General features: G+C 50.9%; 4 protein-coding genes across 4 annotated transcripts; 2 read left to right on the top strand and 2 right to left on the bottom strand.

Moving 5' to 3' along the window:
* Window positions 1-356: 356 nt before the first annotated feature.
* PpBr36_08274 (uncharacterized protein) lies at window positions 357-6,241 on the bottom strand (the record flags this gene model as incomplete). Its single annotated transcript, XM_029895405.1, has 3 exons — window positions 357-657; window positions 724-5,991; window positions 6,051-6,241. The coding sequence occupies 3 exons, from the start codon at window positions 6,239-6,241 to the stop codon at window positions 357-359; spliced, it is 5,760 nt and encodes a 1,919-aa protein (XP_029747438.1).
* Window positions 6,242-10,579: 4,338 nt separating this feature from the next.
* PpBr36_08273 (uncharacterized protein) lies at window positions 10,580-12,672 on the top strand (the record flags this gene model as incomplete). The annotated part of the gene is made up of 2 exons (XM_029895404.1): window positions 10,580-11,430; window positions 11,496-12,672. 2 exons carry the CDS (start codon window positions 10,580-10,582, stop codon window positions 12,670-12,672), a joined length of 2,028 nt encoding a protein of 675 aa, XP_029747435.1.
* Window positions 12,673-13,012: 340 nt separating this feature from the next.
* PpBr36_08272 (uncharacterized protein) lies at window positions 13,013-13,752 on the bottom strand (the record flags this gene model as incomplete). The annotated part of the gene is made up of 2 exons (XM_029895403.1): window positions 13,013-13,532; window positions 13,673-13,752. The coding sequence occupies 2 exons, from the start codon at window positions 13,750-13,752 to the stop codon at window positions 13,013-13,015; spliced, it is 600 nt and encodes a 199-aa protein (XP_029747436.1).
* A 4,244-nt stretch (window positions 13,753-17,996) lies between these two features.
* Window positions 17,997-20,044, top strand: PpBr36_08271 (uncharacterized protein; the record flags this gene model as incomplete). The annotated part of the gene is made up of 4 exons (XM_029895402.1): window positions 17,997-19,142; window positions 19,205-19,246; window positions 19,303-19,402; window positions 19,479-20,044. 4 exons carry the CDS (start codon window positions 17,997-17,999, stop codon window positions 20,042-20,044), a joined length of 1,854 nt encoding a protein of 617 aa, XP_029747433.1.
* Window positions 20,045-20,404: the final 360 nt, after the last annotated feature.

The raw sequence follows: 20,404 nt of genomic DNA, 5'->3' as shown, positions 1-20,404 counted from the left end.
GAAACAACATGTGCAGAGTCGATCTCTAAAATGGAGCAAAACAAGAAAAACAAAGGCCTGTTTTTTTGCAGTGCCACCCACGCCAAAATAGCTGCTTCGGTTTTTTGTTATATGAAAAGATGACGAGGGGAAAACGAAAAGGCAACCATTGCAGAAAAACCAGCAATGACATGACAGACCTAACAAGTTGGCTGCTTCAGGGCAGCTGGAAAGTCTCCTGTCATTGCACAAACAGAAAAAAACAAAAAAAGGAAACATGCTCTCCTCCGGTTATGTGTGGTCGCTGAGCGAGAAAAAAAGTATTATACATTCCATTTCAATTCTCCAGCCCGGCTCCTCCCACTTGTTTATTCTGTTCAAACAAGGCGTTGGGGAGTAGGGGCAGCAGGACCGGTTCGTCTTGTACCCGTGTGTTCAAAGTTTGTGTTGTTGTTGTCGTACCCGGCAGGTTGGATCAGGCCGGAATCTTTAAGGAACTTGACATCCGTGATGGCCTTTGGAGGCATGTTCTTGACGAACTGGGTGATAATGGCCGGGCCTGCGAGCAGGGCAAGGAAGAGGATGAGGAGCACAAAATACAAGATCGCATAGCGAACCACGCGCCTCGTCCTCAACTTGGACTGCTTCATTGAGTAGATCGGGGGTCGAATTTGTTGGCTGGATGGGCCAAGTCAGTAAAGAAGATCCAAAGCACGTAAAGTCATATATAAGGACGGTACTAACCTAGGACGAAGCCAGAAGAGCATCATAGAGTGCAGCTTGTCAACCTGAGGAATGAGGATGATTGGCAGCATGAGGAAGAGGATAATGTGACCGAGAATGAAGTCGCCTGCAAAGAAGCACATCTCGGTGATCTTGCAGAGAAACTCTCTCGCCGGCTGCGAAATTGTGTGCCAACCCATTGAGTACCACTTGCCAGTCCAGAAAGCAATGTTGGCCTGGTCCGACTTGAACTCTCGAGTCAATGCGGCTGATACGATCAGCTTCAGAAGGAATCGTTGAACGCAAAGAACAACGATCATTCCCAGGAGAGTTGGGGCCGCCTTCCATTGCTGGAGGATGTACAAGGCCTCGAAGAAGACAAGAAGCATGATCACAGCAAAAGCATGTGCAATGGCAGCAAGTACGCTACCAAACTTCTTGCAACACATGCTGAGGAGGGGACCCATGAAACAGGCCATGGCGAACATGACCAGACAAACGCCAGCATTGACGGCGATCGGGGCAATAGCGACAATGCCGATTCTGAGCAATGCTGCACTTGCCTTGGGCGTGGGCAGGTTGGGGTTTTTGTCCGCTGTGACACCAGTTTGGGCGTTCATGAAGAGGTATGGAATCAGCATCACGACCGCAAGCAAAAATGGCGAAACGAGCTCGCCAAGGAAAATGTTCATGAAGGATGCTCGAGGCACGTCTCCGGAGAGTTTTGAACTGGGGTCTCCGACAGCCTTTCGCTTGTAACCGGTCAGACGGGTTCGCGAGAGTCTGCAGTAGGCGATCCAAGATGATGCATGCGAGCGAGAGTTTCCTCGAGACAACCACCGGAGGTAGTCACGGTAGTCGATGAAGAAATCATTCCAAGCAAACTGGTGGGGGTTGTACAGGAACGGCGAGATGACGAGGGCAAGCAGAGTGAGGTAGAAGTACACCAGAGCGCCTTGCCAAACAGTCATGGTAGCAAAGATAAGCATCATGAGTAGTCGTGCGCCGAAGTAGATCGACGGGCCGGCAAATCGAGAGAAGAGCACACCGAACGGAATGCGCGCAGTGGCAAAACCACGACCGGTACCAATGTATCGAGCTCCGCCGAATGACAGGTTGTTATGGACCGCATTAGCGTAAATCTGACACACGAACACCTCAAACAGGGGTGAGAGGGAGCAGATCTGCTTCGCGAGACGAGTAGCCGCGCGGAAGAAACCACGCTCCGTCAACTCCTGAACCACTAGAGGGATATAGGACAGACAGAGGACGAAAATAATCGACAAGATACTTCTGAAAACCCAATCCACTAGCGCGTCCGTGTTCTGGCATCCAGTAGGGAAGAGCTCATCGGTAATGGGGACGTTTCGGTTGTAGTCGCAAGGTATGGTCTGATCCCTCAAGGCTCCTATGTTGACGAGTGTGATCATGAACATCTGGATAGACAACATGATGAAGATGTTGTTGATATGGAAGCCAGGGTGAGCATAGTAGAAGGACAAGAATCGGTCCAGCGGGAGTTGCGTGCCGAGGTAGTAGTACTCGCGAGACAGCATCTGCTCGCCCATACCAGTGCCGATCTTGGTGGTGAAGTTGAGAATTGAACCGAAACCCAAATCACGACCTTTGCCGCATTGGTAGTACTCGCAATGCTTGATGCGCCCACCACGGAGGATAGCATTCATACCGGCGTAAATATCCTCGTTCAAGTGAAGACCCTTTTGCGCTTTAGATACACCACCTCGAGTTGTCATGAAGATTCCATTGAGGAAATCGGGATGACCATAGTGAAGCTTGCCACCAATTTGAGCCAGCGTACGAGCAAACAAGGTTCCAAATGTCTGTTCCTTTCCGGCAGCGACGTCTCCGAGGATACCGATGTTCTCCGAGAAAATGTACTCACGAGCACCCAAGATAGCAACAGGCGATTTGACAGCGTTCTTCACACCAGGGGTGTATGGCGAGGTGTTGTCCGTCTTCATCTCCTCAAACTCGGCCAGAACACTGCGAATCTTCAGACATTCCTCGAGATAGTTGTCCTGGTTGGCATCAATGAGCTGAATGTATTCGCCGCGGTAGAAGATGATACAGTGGTTTTGGTTGTCAGATTTGCCGTCACCAAGGATAGGGTTGCCAGAGAGCTGAATTCGGAACTTGGGCTTGCGAGCGCCGTTCTCCATGATTTCAGAGTGACCATCAATGAGCGCAGAATACAAACGAGGCTCTTCACCTTCGTTCAAAGGCGCCTCTTCGTCCAGGTAGGCAATCTGCAGATCCGGGTACGCACGCAGCAAGAATTCGGCGTTTTCCATCTCCTCCTTCTTGAACTTGGCATAACGTTGCATCGACACAATGAGCTTGAACTTGCGGCGCGCCATTCGCTCCAATTCGCGTTCCAACTTGTCAGAGTTGCCGCCGAACATTTGGACAACCTCAGGATTCTCCACACGGTAAAGCAGCTTGATGGCACGACTGTAGTTCATAAAACCGGAGATGGTACGGTAGAGAGTTTGCGAGCGGAGTGAAGACCAAATACGCGTCCTGAGAGTGTACTCGGGTGCAGAAGACTTGAAACCGATGCAGTAGAATGGCAGATCATCAATCTTGCTCTTGGCTGTGTCCTTGTCGTTCTTCTCATCGCCGTTGAACTGAGACGTCTCATCTGCAAGAATCTTGGTGTCCTTGACGAAGCAGTCCCACTCGTGGGGGTGAAGCTGCTTCAGGTACTCGAGCAATGTAACACGAGAATACGGCTCGTCTTCCCTGATAATCTCCCTCAGCGACAAGAGAATCTTTTCGCTGTAGTGCGGGATCATGACAGTAAAGGTAGGCATGTTGTCAACCGGCAACGGCTCAGGAATCGGTGTCGACAGCGAATGAGCGAAGAAAGAGATACGACGCTCTGCCTCGCTTTGAGCAGGGAAAAATTCCGTCTTGAACGAGTGATCTTCTTGTGACACGAAGAACGTGGGAGCCCTCAGAGTCCGCTTGCCCTCCTGCTCCGACGGGACTTGATGGTACAGAAGCTTCTGAACGTGGTCAATGGCCAGAAGATGCTCACGGTACATGGAGATGACAATAGCGTTCCAGATCTGTGAAATGAGAACCTTGGGCTTATACTTGACCTCCATGTCTGTTGTTGCCAGGACCTTGGAGTAGATGCGCTTAGGCATGCGAGAAAAGATGTTTCTCCAAGGAGTCAAGATAGAGGCACCCAAGTAGAAAGAGCGCGCAATCGAAAAAACGCAGTTGACCAGTACGTAGAAAAGATACGTGTCCAGGAAGAAGAAGATAAGATCTGTTACTCCCATGAGACCGGCAAGAATCTTAGGCTGGAGAGGACAGAGGTATTTCCGCAGGAGGGTGTCACCAAGACAGCTGTCGACGTTCATCAACCACAAGTAACGGAGAGGGTCCTTGAAAGACAAGGCCAAGTAGACATATGACTCGCCCATCTTGGCACCGAAAACAATCAGCCACAAGAGGTACGAGAGAGCCATGTCGTTGCCAGTAAGTCTGGGATAGCTGGCGGTGAATGTCTGACTTGCGACATAGCGGCGAGAGTTCTTGGTCAAGTAGCTGCCGAAAAGTCCGCCAAGAGGCATGATAGAGAAGAAGAGGAAGGTCGCCACAGACACGAAGAACTGAACGATTCCCAGAATCAGCGCGATCTGAGTCTCCTGGCGGGCCCGGACAGTGTCCACATCTCCAGGCAAGAAGACGTAAACACCAGGACCAGCGTTGATAACAAAGATGAGGATAAGGAAGAGAAGCTTCTTGGTAAGATGCTGAGCTCCGGCCCAACGACGAGGTACGTACGCCCACTCGGAGCATGTAGCAATGATCTGGATCAGGGATGCGATACAACCACCGAATCCACAAATCGACCACACAGCTGCGTTAGGGGGCTTTTCGTTTCCTTGCTGGGTGTAGTTGGGGACCAAGAGCGTAGGAGCGTTGAATGCCGTGTAGTACCACCACATGGTTAGGTGGATAATCCAGATACGGTTGAAGTTAACAACCAGGTGGAACCACGACCGAGTCTCCTTGTAGGTCTTGAAGAAGCACTTCTTCCAGTTGACATCCTTCAGCTTCAGGTAACGCTCCGGGGGAGGCACATCGGTGAGTTTCGACTTGTCCTCCAAGACGATGCGCTCGATACCCTCAGGGTACCAGAAGAGCTGGTTGCAGTCGTCATAACCGATAATGCTCTTGTGGTCACGCTCGCGACGGACGTAGACACCATCGACAATCTCGTAACCTTGGTCTCGGACGTACTGATAAATGGGGGTGATGACGTTGTTGAGGAACGTGAACTCCTCAACTGGCTCTACGAGGTTCTGGCACGCAGGCGAGTTGAGGTAGTCGTCCGCGCACTTGAAGATGAAGCACAAACACTCGGGCATGAACCGGACCTGGTTGGCCTCGCCCCAGCAGAGCAGGTACAAGGCGAGCTGTCGAACACGGTCGTGTTGTGACATGCGATTCATACGTGTCTTCCATCTGTACTCAGCCGCTTCGAGCGAGTCATCACCTTCAAGGCTCTCCAAGGTCTCGGCCTCATTCTCAGCATCCTTCTTCTTCTTCTTGTTCTTGCGCTTCAAGCCCTTGCCCTTCATGTTGGCAAAGCCCACGGCATCATCGAGATCCAGATGAGCGGCGAAATACCACTTGCGGTAGTTCGCATTGTCTCCTCCGATGTAGTCCGCATGAAGCGAGAGCAGGGCCTGGTTTGGGGTCATGCGAGAGGCACGCGAGTCGAGAAGAGTCATGAGATGGTCGTACATGTTCCTCATGCTGTCGCGCTGAAATCCAAACTTTGACGTGAGGTCAATAAAAATATCCTCGACCTCCTCCTTGGACAGAGGGATCTGCGCATCTGAAGTCCATGCAGGGTACGGCTCGCGTGACCTAGCCAGCGCGGCGTGCCCATTGCCATAGTCCATGCCATAGTTGGGAGTCGAGGCCCCAGACGAGCGGTTTCCAGCATATGAGATCTGGGACGAGGGCGGTCGGAAGCCGCGAGCCTGTCCATCGTTGTAGCTGTTGTAACGTTCGTCGCCACGTCCGTAGTACTCGGCATCACCACCACGCATGTCCGACCTCATTGTGAAGTCGCTAAACGTTTCAGAGTCATCCTCTGAGCCTTGCCGACGGCCGTAGCCTTGATCATAGCCCTGATCATAGTAACCTTGCTGGTTGTAATAATCGTCTTGGTACTGATCTTGGTTGTCGTAGTACCCGCCATCCTGTTGATAGGGGTTGTTCGGATCGGCGTTGTAGTAGCCACTGCCAGTCAAATGTTAGCGACATCCAGATAGTGTGTTTTCGGTGCGTGAGAGACATACGATTCGTCGTAGTAGCCATCTCCTCGGCGACCCCCTTGGCCACCGTTGTCATAGCCATTGTCGTAGTACTGTTGCTGTGAATGGTCGTCATAGTAGGCATCCTGGCCTCCCTGCTGACCACCTTGTTGCCGGCCATAGCCGTCATCGTAGTCGTTCGGGTTAGGCCGCTGCTGGTTTGGATGTCCCGACATAATGGGCAGTCTATTGGTCTGGATCGGAACAGGTTAGAATACTGCAGAACACGCTACCATAATGAAAGGCAGTGTGACACGACGGTACTGTACGTCGTGACGGTTTCCTGAAACAGTGGCAGGCAGGGCGATCAACTAACCAATCAATCATAAACTCATGGAATCGAAATCGCAACTGCAGCCAAAAAAAAAGAAAAGAAAAGAAAACCGGTATTATTCGCAGGCAGATTAAGTCGGATTAGATAGTGGGTGACTGCTGCAATGATTGTGGCCGGCCACAGCAGTGCGTGAAGCGAGCGTATAGTCTAATTTCTTTTTTGTTTCTTTCGAGGTTTGTATTTTCTTCTTGCCTCTCTTGGAGATCGAGTAACTCGCGAGCGTTCTCGGTCCGAATGAGAGGACAGTTGCCGCTAAAGAGAGGGACACTTGGCTCAGAGACCAATGGATCGGGCTGGAACTGCCTTGGGGGGGAAGTCGAGTTTCCTGGGAATTCCAATGCCGCAGCCACGCGCGTTCCCAAAAGGAGAGAACTGAGGGAGCGAACAGGCCTTATGGAGCGAGCTGCTTGCTACCTTTTTGCTTGTTGATTGGAAGGCGAAACTAGGATGCAAAAGAAAAGAAAAAGAAAAGAGTTGGATGGGACGACTGGTCTGAATCGGACGGAGTTGTCGACGCAGTCAGTCAGTCAGTGCAGTGCAGTGAATGAATGGTAGGGTAGGCGCTTGTTGTGACGTGCGTGCGCTCTACTTTTTTGGTGGCCCGCAAGTTGAGGGAGTAAAAAAAAGGGGGCAGGAACGTTTCGCTCGGCGGGTCGAGTCGGCGCCAATTGACTCGTGGGTCTGGTTGTAGGGATTCTTCAAGAAGGACGCCGTTTCTGAAGAACGACTAAGCAAGGTTTCTGCTGCTTACTCCCTCCTCAGCACCGTGAAGCGATTGAACGGGGCGCAGAGCGACTTGTAGTCGAAAGACAAATCCCAAGGAAAACGACGGACTACCAAACAAAATTAATAAACAGCGAATGTGGTTGTTGAATTTTCGAGGGAGAAAGGGGGAATTTGGTCAGAAAAAAAGGGAAACGAAAGCCTGCTGGCCCAAGCTGGTTATCCAGACGCTACTTGTGCAGGAAGATCCTCCCAGAATTGTGGATGTCGAGTGGCTGTGGTGCCACCGTCCACGTTCCGTACAAGCTTGGAGGGTGGTGGATGGTGGAAGCAAGGCTTGGCGAATTAGGCTCCGTTTTGGTCCAGGCATGACAGGGGGAGACGGAGGAGAAAAAGAAAAAGAGGAGCGGAGGGCCCCACTACTGGAACCTTGCTTGAAGCCAAGTCGCTTCGGCTGAATAGTGTCTTTTCCGTCACGGCCATGCCTTGTGGACTCTTCTTTTCTTTGGCTTGATTTTATGAAGCCAGCCTTCAAGAGTTCAAACCGGGTGTGGCTCGCCAGGCTCCAGGATAAGCCTTGTGATGAGACGTGTGAAATCCACGCCGTTTTTCTTCAAGGGATGACCGACAGTGCACGAACCGTCCGACCAAACCCAACAACCACACAATACTACTCTACTGTATTTACGGTACATGCTGTTTAGGATGATTTTCTATTAGCTCTGACGCGACTCTAAACAACTTTTTTTTTTCTCAAAAAAAAAAAAAAAAGCGCTACTGCGTACGTAGGTTTTTGCCTTGCGAGTCACGGACTGGTCGCGACAAAGTGTCTATCTTGCCACGCACATGAAAGTCAGCAGTAAGGCTTGAGCTAAGTTATTGTTTGCTCTTCAATGCCGCCAATTGATGTTTGCTGCCAGTCTAGAGCGGGCGGGAGCGGGAAGAGCACGTCCATGCATAAAGTACAACTTGCGCCTCTAATGTTTGCTTGTACACATGCATTTGTATGCAACCAGTAGCTCGCTTTTTAGCTCTCTTTGGACGACATTTAGCACATTGATACGAGAGGTTGCAGATGGCAGGTGTGGTGGACGAAAGGTAATGCACAACGCACGTCTACAGCTTATTGGTTTGTCAGTCCTGTGAGAATGCTGGCACGTTTTTGTACGACGTACACCTTGAGGAACCACATCAGACGCCCCGTCCTGCACCTTTGTACCAGTATGCTATTTTGGCACTGATCTGGTTCGTATCGTTGAGCAAAAAGCCCAGAATCAAGCATCCATCACGACGGGGGGTTGGCAAATCGGCATCCAGAAAATTCGTCCCCGTCTCGCTACTGGCCGGATGGCACTCCATTATTACAACCTTGGAACCAGCAGCCTTGGGCATCTCGATGCTGCCCCTCCGAAAGTGGCGAGAAGGCACGAGGTGGGTTTGGCAAATGCTTTTACTATGGGGAGAAATTAATTGCGCAGTATTGGTATCTTCTCGGCATCACCAAAATATTCATTCGATCGGCATTATTGTAAAGCACATAATTTCCCAATTCCGGGAGATGTGGCGGAGGCATACAATTGGTCTGAAAGGGGACCCAAAGTGAATAAGAAGATTGCAGTTGGTTGGTCCGAAAAGTTGGCCAAAAGGGAGGTGGGGTGCTTACTGCCGCGAAACGATCCCAAATGAAACGGTCAAACACCCCGGCGGCGTTATTCGAACGGCTCGGCCTTTTTTTTTCTTGTTCTGTGGCCGTATTGACATTACGACCCCCTTTTCAGTCTAGCTCCCTCCCAATCCCAGTTCCATGCAGGTACCGAGGGCGCAGACATGCAGGCCAACAGTGGGATTTCCTGTTTTTTTGGTTGCTTTGTAAACATGCCAATTGGACTTTGGAACACCGACGGATATCGATGACGATGCAGTTAATCTATTCCCTGGTCTCTAAACGATTTTACCCTGCTTACCTGCCCCTTTTCTCGGCTAGACCACTCGATCCGGGGGGTGCTCTCCAGCACTACTAACCTGGCGCTAACCTGTCGAGTTTTTAAGATACCGTTCTACCAAGTATATATGCGAGGCTGGGAGGATTGAAGAAAATAATAAGCAAGCACATTTGGCCTTTCCGTCGCAACAAGCCACAGTGGAGGGATGCAACCTGTGCAGGACCCTAAAAGTCTCACTTGATCAGGCACACGGCCAATTGAGGTTGCAGAGACAAAGCTCGCCGCGGGCGCTAGATATTTTGGGATGATTGGTGTCAATCGAAGTGTCTGGCGTCCCATGCAGGCGGATGGCACAGTCAGATCCTTTTTTTCTTCTATTTTGGCACCAGACTATGCCCTACTGGATAGAAAATCGTGATTACAGCATAATGCCATGGTCTGGGCCAGCTTCTGGGGAGTTTTGCCGCATAGCAAGTAGTACATCAACAGCGGTCGGACTTTTTCTTTCTTTTTGTCCTTTTTTTGCTTTTGTGACGCACAACAGAGGGGGGGGGGAACAGATCTGTTCACAATGCACTCACTATCTAATATCTTCACTACTCATTCGTCTGTTCCGTGCTTTATCTCGTGGTCATATGAGTTGAGTGGGGTTTACTGGACTTTCTGAACGCGAAGACAATGCAAAATCTCCGGTCCATCCGACGACGGGGTGAACGGTGAACGGCATCTGTATTTTCCAGAAGCCCTCCTGGGATCTAAGAACTTGAGGTGGCTAGGACCGTTTCACCAATGCAAAATCGCAGATCGGATCTGGGCTAGGTGCGCCAATCAATCATGCTAAGCTATATCTGGACGGCCTTTTGCTGGTGTGGCTTGTGTTATTTTAGTTGCAGCCAGCCTTGAGAGATCACAATCTCATCTCGCACGCACACAAAGCGCGTTAGTTTTCCCCCCAATTACACACGCGTGCCCTCGTTCATGCTGTCCTGGCAGTTGTCACTCATGTGATGGGAGGAGAGACAGATAGTTGGTATCAGTGAGCACAGCCTACCCTGGCTGTTGTCAATTTTGCAACACCGCCTCAATGTATCGTTTGGGGCGAACCTTTTTTCGCCGTTCGCCGCGGATTTGTTCTTTGGCATGAAACCCAAGATGACGCGTTTCATGGATAGTGGTCTTGACTGGTGAATGGGACAGAAATTTCTGATGCGTGGTACATACGTGGATGTGGGGGTGGTCTGCGCATGTGACTTGGAACGCACTAAGGCGCAGATACCAAGAAAAGAAACAGGGGTTGCTCCTGGCAACTGTTCAGCTATCAATTGTGTGTTGATTTTCAACCCGCATTTGGAATGCATTTTCAACCTACACCAAGACATATCCCACATAGCGATTGGACAGCAACTGCATGGCAATCTTCTAATTGAGATGACTTGAACAACTCAAACTCGGCCACGCTTGTATCGAACTGGGGGACGGCACGAATATTTTCTTACAGTCAAGGTCAACGCGCTATGGCACCTGTCTGGGCTTCAGATAGCAGCGACGATGACTTGCCTTCGCTAGAAGACATTTTAAGCCGCACTCGAGGAATTCCGCAGGCAGGTTCTAAGCCTACTTCAACAAGGAAGCCTAAGGAGGCATCGAAACTTGTGACGGGACCAGGCGTTCAAGAGAAAGCGACGGTACCACCAGCAAAAGAAAGCACAGTAAGGCGTCGAAAGCTGGGTCAGACTGTCGATAACCCTCTTCTCCGACCATGGGGCCAAGGAACTGGTGATGAGAAGGCCAGTGGGACCCGAACTGCCAGCTTGAAACTGAGCGAGCCAGAGAAGTCTACTACGCTGCGCGTGGAACTTCGGGTTAGAAAACCGCGAGCCGTCGCAACTGCGGTCGAGTTGGAAGATTCCGAAGATGACGATGAAACAGTGGTAGAGGACATAACCATCATGGACGACTCGGTGTATTTTTCATTCTCGGACCCGGACTCGGATGACGACTTTGTGGTACCAGACTCCGACTCTGGTGAAATATTAAACCCCAAGTCAAAATCCGCGCGGCCCAAGCAGCACGGCAAGCAACCATCCAGAAGTTTGAACCGAAGAAAATTGGAGGATAATGAAAGAAAACTCGTCACGAGAACGACATCAATGAGGGAGCCTAAACTAAACAGTGAAACTGGTGCAAGTGGTGCCAGACAAGACGAATCAGGCACAGAAACATCAACCTTTAATACCAGGAGTAAAAAATCCGAGAATATCACGGATAAGGATAAGAAGAGGCTAAGCCGGAAGGCCGCAAACGAAAAGACCCATCCATCCGCGGCCGATGATGATCTGGTTGGGACATTATCCAAGCTCCGACTGTGAGTTCCTATCTACCAATTCATAAAAGAAGTTACAGCAGTTGCTTACTTTGGATAAAAATCAGAGACCCCGGGACTGTTCCACATTCTCTGAGTAACAAAGGTCAAGCGACAGGCAGCAGTGAAGACATCCCTAGTGTGAGGCCATCGACACCACCAAGTACACCACCCAAATCCCGCCCCAAAGGACTCGTATCTCCAACAAAAAAACTCACCAAAATACCCATGACGCCCCATGGTCCCACGACGGACGCCTTCTGGAGCCAAGAGTTCAATGACGACTGGAATGAACAGCATTCTCCCAAGAAACTATTCCAACCACCGCCCCTCCCAAGTCCGACCAAGTCAAGCCCGACAAAGAAGGAGCAGGCTGTGCAGCGCGAGGCCAAGAAGAGCTTCGAGGCCAGCAAGCACGAGATTGCCAACAAGTTCTTGCGCGAGCTGGACCAGGTCATCACGGAGGGTCGGCTAACGAAACTGTCCGAGTCCACCGGCGGCATCAAACTTCAATGGACCAAGACGCTCAACACGACTGCAGGACGGGCAAACTGGCGGCGCGAGACGATTCAACGCAAGCATTCCCGCCCAGCGGCAGGCGCCCATGGGTCCGCCGAGATCGTCACGACCACCGAGTGCCGGCACCATGCCACCATCGAACTGGCCGACAAGGTCATCGACAGCGAAGACCGGCTGCTCAACGTGCTAGCGCATGAATTCTGCCATCTGGCCACCTTCATGATCACTGGCGTGACCAACAACCCGCACGGGCGCGAGTTCAAGTCGTGGGCGGCCAAGTGTTCCCGGGCCTTTGGCCACCGCGGCATCGACGTGACGACCAAGCACAGCTACGAGATCGACTTCAAGTTTGCGTGGGAGTGCGTCGAGTGCGCCGGGGAGTACAAGCGACACTCGCGCAGCATCAACCCGCAGAGGCATCGCTGCGGCAGGTGCAAGGGCGAGCTCCGCCAGACCAAGCCCGTGCCTAGAGGGGCGGCGGCTGGTGCCAAGGTTGGGGAGTCCAAGAAAAAGGAGCCGACAGAATACCAGATGTTCATGAAGGAGCAGATGAAGATCATACGGGAGGAGAACCCCGGCAGTCCGCAGAAGGACATAATGAAGCAGGTCGCCGAAAGGTGGTCCAAGGTTAAGCCCAAGACGAAAGGTGGCGCGAAAAAGGGCGCATGTGTAGACGATCTCGATAATGCTACCAAGGGTCTGGTAGACCTGACGCTTGAGGGATAAGCGGCCGTACTATGATTGATGACATGGGTTAAGAAGGTGGTTGGCGTTTATGGGTTAACAAGAGAATACTCTAAATAACCAAATCATACAACTTGTAATATCATAGCCCGGGTTCCTTTCTCGTTGAAATAGGCTGATATTGCATGGAACATTTATGGCTGAAAATTGATTGATTCATTACTCATGACAGGGCAGCGTTTGATGCCAGACCCAAAAGGGTATGAAAGAGCAGTAAAATGCCCATCGAATCCCGCAGTATTCTACAACGAAAGATACCAATCATATCACGAGCGACTCGGCGCATAGGTTGTAAACAGCGCACTTTCCTCCGGGATGCGTACTAGATCTCATTGAACAGCTTCCAGTCGAGTATATCAAACGACGACCAAATCCTCGCGGCATGCTCGACCGCATCCCCAATGAGCTTTCCCTGCTTGCCCATCTCCAGATCGATCTCGTCCTCGTCGTACGATCCCTTGATGTGTGGCACGTTGACGGTGATCAATATGTCGGTCTTTTCGCGCTCGAGCCTCAGGAGCGTCAGGATTAGAGCAGTGAAGTCGGGAGAGGACGAGGACCCGCCCCGCCTGGAGTCCGCCTTGGGCGTCTGCGTCGCGATGAGGGTGTAGGCGGGGATCTTGGGGCCCAGCAGCGTGAACTCGGTGTCGGTCGTGTTCCAGACCTTGACGCCCTCGACATCCGAGCCGACAATCTCCTCGAGATGCACCGACAGAGCCTTTCCGTCGATCTCGGCGGAGCTGCCCGGCCCGCCGACGCGCTCCGTGATCTCGAAGATGATGGACGTGAAGCCGTCCTTGTCGATAAAGACTTCTTGGTTGTCGGGCACTTGCCGGATCTTGCTATGTACAGGATAGACGCGCACGCGGATGGGTTAGTCGTGCGAAACCAAAGAGGGATTTTTTTTTCGCAAATTGCGACACTGCCGCGCCCAGAGCCCGCAAGCCCTGTGTCAACATGCTACGGCTCCCTGTGTACGTACCTAACGTCGGCAAACTGTGCTGGGATCTCGGCGACGATCGCCCCGCCAAAGAGCCTTGTGTTCTTGTAGTGCGTCGGCATTTCTGACTGATGATGTGACGGTTGGTGCAGCTATTCTTTCAAGGAGGAGTCACAGAGAGAATCCACGAGAGTTCTGGGAGGATGTTGCGTGTCATGGCTGCGACTGGGTTGTGTTGGAGGCCGCAAACCAAGGCGCAAACGATGATGTCGCCTTGCTCATTCAAGGTCAGGTGGGGCAATTTAGCAGAGGGGTCAGGAAGGCAGACAAAGTGCACAGTTATATTCGCACGGTAGCTGGGTGAAAGTCTGGGAACGGCGCGTGCGTGTAAGTGGACCAATTTGAGATTATCCTTTTATGCAGCAGCCATAAGTATTTCCAGGTTCAACTTTGCTGTGTTTCACGTTGACTTTATGTTTTCCAGTGGTGGATGGCCCAAACAGCTAACAGTTAACAACCAAATTCCGCCAACAAGAGGCTCGAGGCTCTAGTATAGCGCTAGGGCTGTCCTCTTCTCTTCTCCTTTTGGGTATGTAAAGTAGGTAGGTAGGCGATAGGCAAATCAAGTGATAATAAACGAGATATCCCATGGCAAGTTGTGTACTGGTGTTGCGCGAAATGTACATCCATTGAGGTATGGAAAAGTCGATTCGCTCAAGTTTCGATGGACAACTTACAAAGTATCAAACAGACCTCCAAAACAACCCAATATGGAGGAATCACATTTGCTTTAGTAACGGTAAACGTCAACTGGAAGAGTACTGTTAGAAAGAAACAGCTTGACAACCAAGTTAGGCAGCATGTCTTTTGCCACGCACCAGAAAATCTCGACAAGGCGACACGCGCACTCCATGGAAAGCCCAGGGCGTATCATCCAGGACCACACAAATCACCAGCGCACGTGGTCAATTTGATTCAGTCACTGTGCTGTCGTGGTCAATATAAACGAACTCGCCATGTACTGTCGCGCAGGAGGAACCGAGTGAACCCCTTCCAGCCAACGTCTGAACCAGCCACAGCAAACCAATGGCTAAAAAGGAGGCGCACTTAAAGGATGGGGCTTTGTCGACCGGAATATCCCCAATGTGCTTAGGGCCTTTCGCAAGAGCTAATAAAATAGAGTTATTTCTAATAGCACGACATGCAGACCACTTCTCCGGCAGATATCTGCTCCGCTCGATAACGGCTCTGGCGAAAGCACGTGTTGGAACCACTATCTTGTTATAGCATCTGTTGCAGATCTCCAGAGCAAACTCCGTTTCGTGGAGAGAGCAAGACGTTTCCGGATTGTCGAGCATATCTTTCGGTAAAGGCCATGGTTTGCCACCTATCGAGTGTCGGAGCACACTTCTTTCCAGGCTCCCCAATCAGGGGCACTGCACGATCACCGAGCAGAAGGGCCCATTGGGAATTAGTTTTTCGGGTTGGCGTCAATATATGTAACTAAAGCTTAAATTATAGTACGGCTTTGAAAGTCCTTTTGCATGTAACCAGCCAAGGCAACAGGAGGAGCAAACACACTTTTGGTAGGCTGGATTATGATATCACCTGCCAGAAAGTGGAATTGACCATCAATTAGTCAGTCTGGTGTTGCACAATTGCAGCAAAGCAAGTTAATTTCGACATTGAATCTGGACTGATTGGCTTCTTAACTGGGCAAGCTCATTCATTACCTCTTGTAACCATACGCGCGGCAAAGAATTTGAGCTGCAAAGATATTGCCCGGCTCTATTTCTTGAATAGCAGGATAATGGGGTGCACCTGAAATAATTAGCACTCGATTCTACTCTCCTTTCATCCTAAAAAATGTCGGCCAATGAAGTTTACTTCGATGATGTCTCATGAGTCCGTCTGTATAACGATGGGTGGCAACCTATAATTAAGCTTACACTAGCTGGCATTTCATCTGTAGTGTGATGGATCAAGTCCGATGTCAAAAACATCCATCGTAACTCATGCCGCTTCTTGCTTGCCAAATACCTGAACAACATAAATCCCTATTTATCTACCTTTAATGAAATCTTAGCAGCACCTTGGATGACAGCCGTCAGTTGAGTACAGTGCGGCACTTGTGGTGTACCTGCCCAAACAAGCAAGAGCCCCGGTAGCCTATGAATCTGCTTGTCCAGCCACATCTTGCCAGTTGGGCTGGCTAGGTTCCGCAGTTCTAGTAGGGGCCCTTTAGTAGATGCTCCCTATGGCACGGCAAACTGTCCCTCGTGACAAAGAATCTGGGCAGGCGAATGAGAACTGTCACTCGCGCAGAAAATAACCAGATTTGTGACATACAGGGGCGAAATGGCTGTAAAAATGATCCATATCTCCGAAATGAAAGCCGAAAGAGGCGGCAGGATATTCCTTCTGCGCCTAATGAACACCCAAAACGGCAGAGGCGGGAAACAACCCAGGGTCTGGTGACTAACAGGAACCCTTTTAGCTGCGCCACGCTTTTCACATCTCCGCGCTCTCAACCTAGAAGAAATGTAAATTCATGGGGTTTCTTGTCCTTCAGCTTAAGAAAAAAAAAACACCTTGTTTTGAAACCTAGAGGTTGTCAGTGTCTGAAGAGTTATTAGTAGCAACTGGAGGCAACTATACACTTCCGAGCTCGCGCTTCTGAAATACCGGCATTCTCAAGAGATTCTGCGTCCATCTCAAGATTTGACCGGAAACATCGTGCGCTTTATCGTTTCGCACCTGATGATACCATATCAGAATTAAAAAAAAAGTTAAAAAACCACCAGCATGTCCATATAGGACTATGTGAATTTGCCTGCTCGGTCGAGTCCCATTAGGAGCCCAGGATGCAAGCATATCCCTTGCATACATCCGTCAGTTGTTTTACGGGTATAAATAACAAGGGCTCACAAAGCAGAGTTGTCGTAATTGGAGCCATACAACCAGTTGCCAATTACGGCACAGTCGCTTTCGTATAGAGCCCGCAACGATCATCACCCCAGAGGCGTGTCTAATCGTGGCAGCTCGGGTTGGACACGAGAACGAGTCCTGGGACGATATAATATAAGCAACCCCTTCCGTTGCTCCAGATCCAAGAATATGGCAGTTAGGCAGGTAGTTATAATACCCACCTAAGAAAAAAAAAAGGTATTCTCACAATCGTGCCACATGGGTTGTTTTAATACACATTCAGCCAGCCCTGCCAGGCTCGTGTAAATATTTTACCCATGGGCATGGTACCTGGACCACAAATCTTATTGGCTATTTTCAAGATTTATCACGCAAGGTAGCAGGGTTTGTGGGAACTCCCATCTTGATCAAACTCCAGCTTTAATCAACTTTCATCTGTCCCCAAAATCTCGGCTGGTTTCTTTATATTGCGAGAGCATAACAACATGGATCTAGCAGACCCCGGCTCAAAAAAGATCTCTCCAGGTATGATGCCAAGCCGAATTTTGAGTTGTTTGGAACATGGCTAGCCGGATTTGTTGGGGTAACATCGATCAATCGCACTAAGGAAGATCCGTGCCCCAGTCATGAGTAGCCCACTAGCTTCGTCGTGAAACGAAACGATGACATAACTGCCCGCCCGCCTCTTGTCCGGGGCGGGGCGCAGCCCGGTCGGATTTGGAAGGTTTACGTTTGATGTCTCGGGCCCAACGGCTTTGCGTTCGCCAAGATTGTACTGTAAGCACCAAGCGGCACAAGACCAGCAAAGGCTTTCTATGGCAGATTCCACCAGCGCGCGCGTCATATTCTAGGTCGCAATCTCCAGTTTCTTTTTTCAACAAATTCGCCTCAGCTCGACACTGCGGTACTCTTGTACGAACCCCAATTCCATCATCTAATTGGTTTGGTTTTTGAACATCAAGTCAGTCGCCATCATCTAAAGCCACTTAGCTCTCTGCGCCGGCCAAGTCCCCCCGCTACTACTCGTTCCGAAGCGCAAAGACCCAAGTCCAACAACGCCCGGCTTATTTGGCAGTGCTGCCTCAATCTGAGGAGACAGGAAAAAAGACACTAACCGTTCCAATGGTCTCTCAGCTTACTTGGATCAGCCTGACGCACGTTTGAAGCTTTTTGCAAAACTCAACCCGCGGCTGTCATTGCCTGTTCTTTTCGTGCGTCCACTGAAGCGCCCATCATTCTTCAACATCTACAAGTCGTGCGTGCAGCTTACTGATTGAGTTTACGTATATTCTACAACCAGGACTTCCCCCGACGAGAACCGCGGCCCCCCGCAACATCCAAACTTCCCTCACAAGCAAGGCCCTGCTGCGTCTGATCTCTAATTTGGCCCAACCAACTTTGTCTGACGGCTTCTATTTTGGGCCACGCACATGTCCTTATGATACCTCGGTGCCGCATTGGCTTTAACGCAGCAGCAGTAACGCATCGTTCCCTAGTCGCGACTCCGAAGCCGACATCTTCCTGCCTGCCCTCGGCCTTATTACGCGGTCATACTTCTACCCCAGGAACTCCCAGTCAGCCGAGGCCTCAATCCTACTTCCGCGCTCACTTTCGTACCCTCGGTATCAGCAAACACACCTCAGTCCTTGGCATTACCAACAAGGTTGAACTTGAGCGCACAGCCTCAAAAGAAGATCCCGAGCCACATAGATCAAGTAGTTCTGGTCTTGTCCTCGCGGCATTACTATTGGGAATAACAGCTCTCTTGTACAACAACCTGAGCAGCGGCAATAGCGGCCAACAAACACATTCAGACCTTGACGAAATTCTAATCACAATCGACAACATGCCCGAAATACCCCCCGGAAGGCCTGGAAACCTGACGCCCGAACAGGACGAGCTTCTGCGTAAACTCTGGTCCCGTCTCTTTGAAGTATGCGGTGTTATACAAGCAGAGACACCGGCTCGGGTCGCCGAGACGCCGACGGCAGACGCCGATGCGGACAGCGGCAAGAAGAAGAGCAGAATGGGTTTGTTCTCCAGAAGGAAAACGGACGCATCGACGACTAATGGCGCCGCCCAGGAGGGCGATTCCGAAGACAAGTACGGCCAAAACAAAATCTTCCAAGAAACCCTCGCCAACATGCCCCCTGATGAGATCCGCAAAACAATATGGAGTATGGTCAAGTTTGACCACCCTGACGCGCTCGTATTGCGCTTCCTCCGCGCGCGCAAGTGGGACGTTGAGAAGGCGCTAATCATGCTTGTATCGTCCATGTACTGGCGCTGCAAGGAGGTCAAGGTGGACGACAACATCATGAGCCGGGGCGAGGGTGGCATGGCCCAGGACGAGAAGGAGGCTCCCGAAGGGTCAGACGAGCAAAAGATGGGCAAGGGATTCATGGCGCAGCTGCGCATGGGCAAGAGCATAGCGCACGGCGAAGACAAACTCGGCAGGCCCGTTGTCTATGTCAAGGTCCGCCTACACAGGGCGGCCGACCAGACCCCAGAGAGTATCGAGAGGTATACCATATTTCTCATCGAGACAGCTAGGGCGCTGATTAAGCCTCCCATTGATACTGCGGTGAGTTACTCCAAGTCGACACGGAGTGAAGCGCATCAACTAATGCATCAGTCGCGACTCAGACGCTCATCTTTGATATGACGGACTTTTCAATGGCCAATATGGTAAGTCCCCGGAGTTGTGATTTGGTAGGATGTGCCGTGGCTGACGAAAACCCCAGGACTACTCCCCTGTCAAATTCATGATCAAGTGCTTCGAGGCAAACTATCCCGAATCGCTGGGTGCTGTACTGGTCCACAAGGCACCCTGGGTCTTCCAAGGTACGCCCAACATGGAAAACTCCATTCCCGCGCTGATTTGCAATGACGGCTAGATTAAAGTACTGACTCCATATAGGCATTTGGAGGATCATCCGCGGCTGGCTCGACCCGGTAGTGGCGGCCAAGGTGACCTTTACCAATGACATCAACGCCCTGCAGGAGTACGTATCACTAGACAAGGTACCCGTCGAAATGGAGGGCAAGGAGCAATGGGAATACAAATACACGGAGCCGATTCCCGGCGAGAATGACCGAATGAAGGACACGGCGACACGCGACCGGCTACTGGCCGAGCGCTCAAAGCTCTATTCGGCTTTTGAGGAAGCCACTCTGAAGATGATGCGCAACCCGACAGACCAAGCGGTGCGCAAGGAGCGTTCGGAGCTGGCCAGCACCCTGCGGTCGCAATACTGGCAGCTTGACCCGTACATTCGCGCTCGGTCGTGGTACGACAGGACGGGCGTCCTCTGCGAGAACGGCACGGTCAACTACTACCCGCCCAAGGACTTCAAGTACATAGTCAATGGGGGCGGGAAGCAGAAGCAGGAGGACAACGCGATCAAGAAGGTCGATTCGGCACACGAGAAATCATCCCTCCAGGACAGTGCGCCGCCGGCCGTGACACTGAACGGCACCGCTTAGGTCGGTGTTGTGCTGATGTCAGGCTTATGATCACGAGTTGCGATGTGGAAATGCCAAAATTGACAGATAGATGACGGCTGTGTTTTCAATTCTCTTTTCTTCTTCTTCTTTTTTCTTGTTATCCTTTTCCGCACATGTGTAGACTGTTTGGTGGATAACCAAGTACTCGATGTTATTTCTGTAGGGCAAATTCTGCCCCCTCACGGCGTTCGTATCAGGTATATTAGCAAAGTTGAGGCCATGTTTGCGCTCTCTTCGTTTGATTGGGACTATGGATGAAATGTTTAGGTTTTGTAATCGCGAATCAACCGTTCGTCGATGTGACTCTTGCCGATTAATTTGAAGAAAGCTTCATTTGTA

This window comes from Pyricularia pennisetigena, chromosome 5 (assembly GCF_004337985.1).
Source record: "Pyricularia pennisetigena strain Br36 chromosome 5, whole genome shotgun sequence".
Taxonomy (NCBI): domain Eukaryota; kingdom Fungi; phylum Ascomycota; class Sordariomycetes; order Magnaporthales; family Pyriculariaceae; genus Pyricularia; species Pyricularia pennisetigena.
Note: the sequence above shows the minus strand (reverse complement) of the source record. Positions and strands in the feature narration are given on the sequence as shown.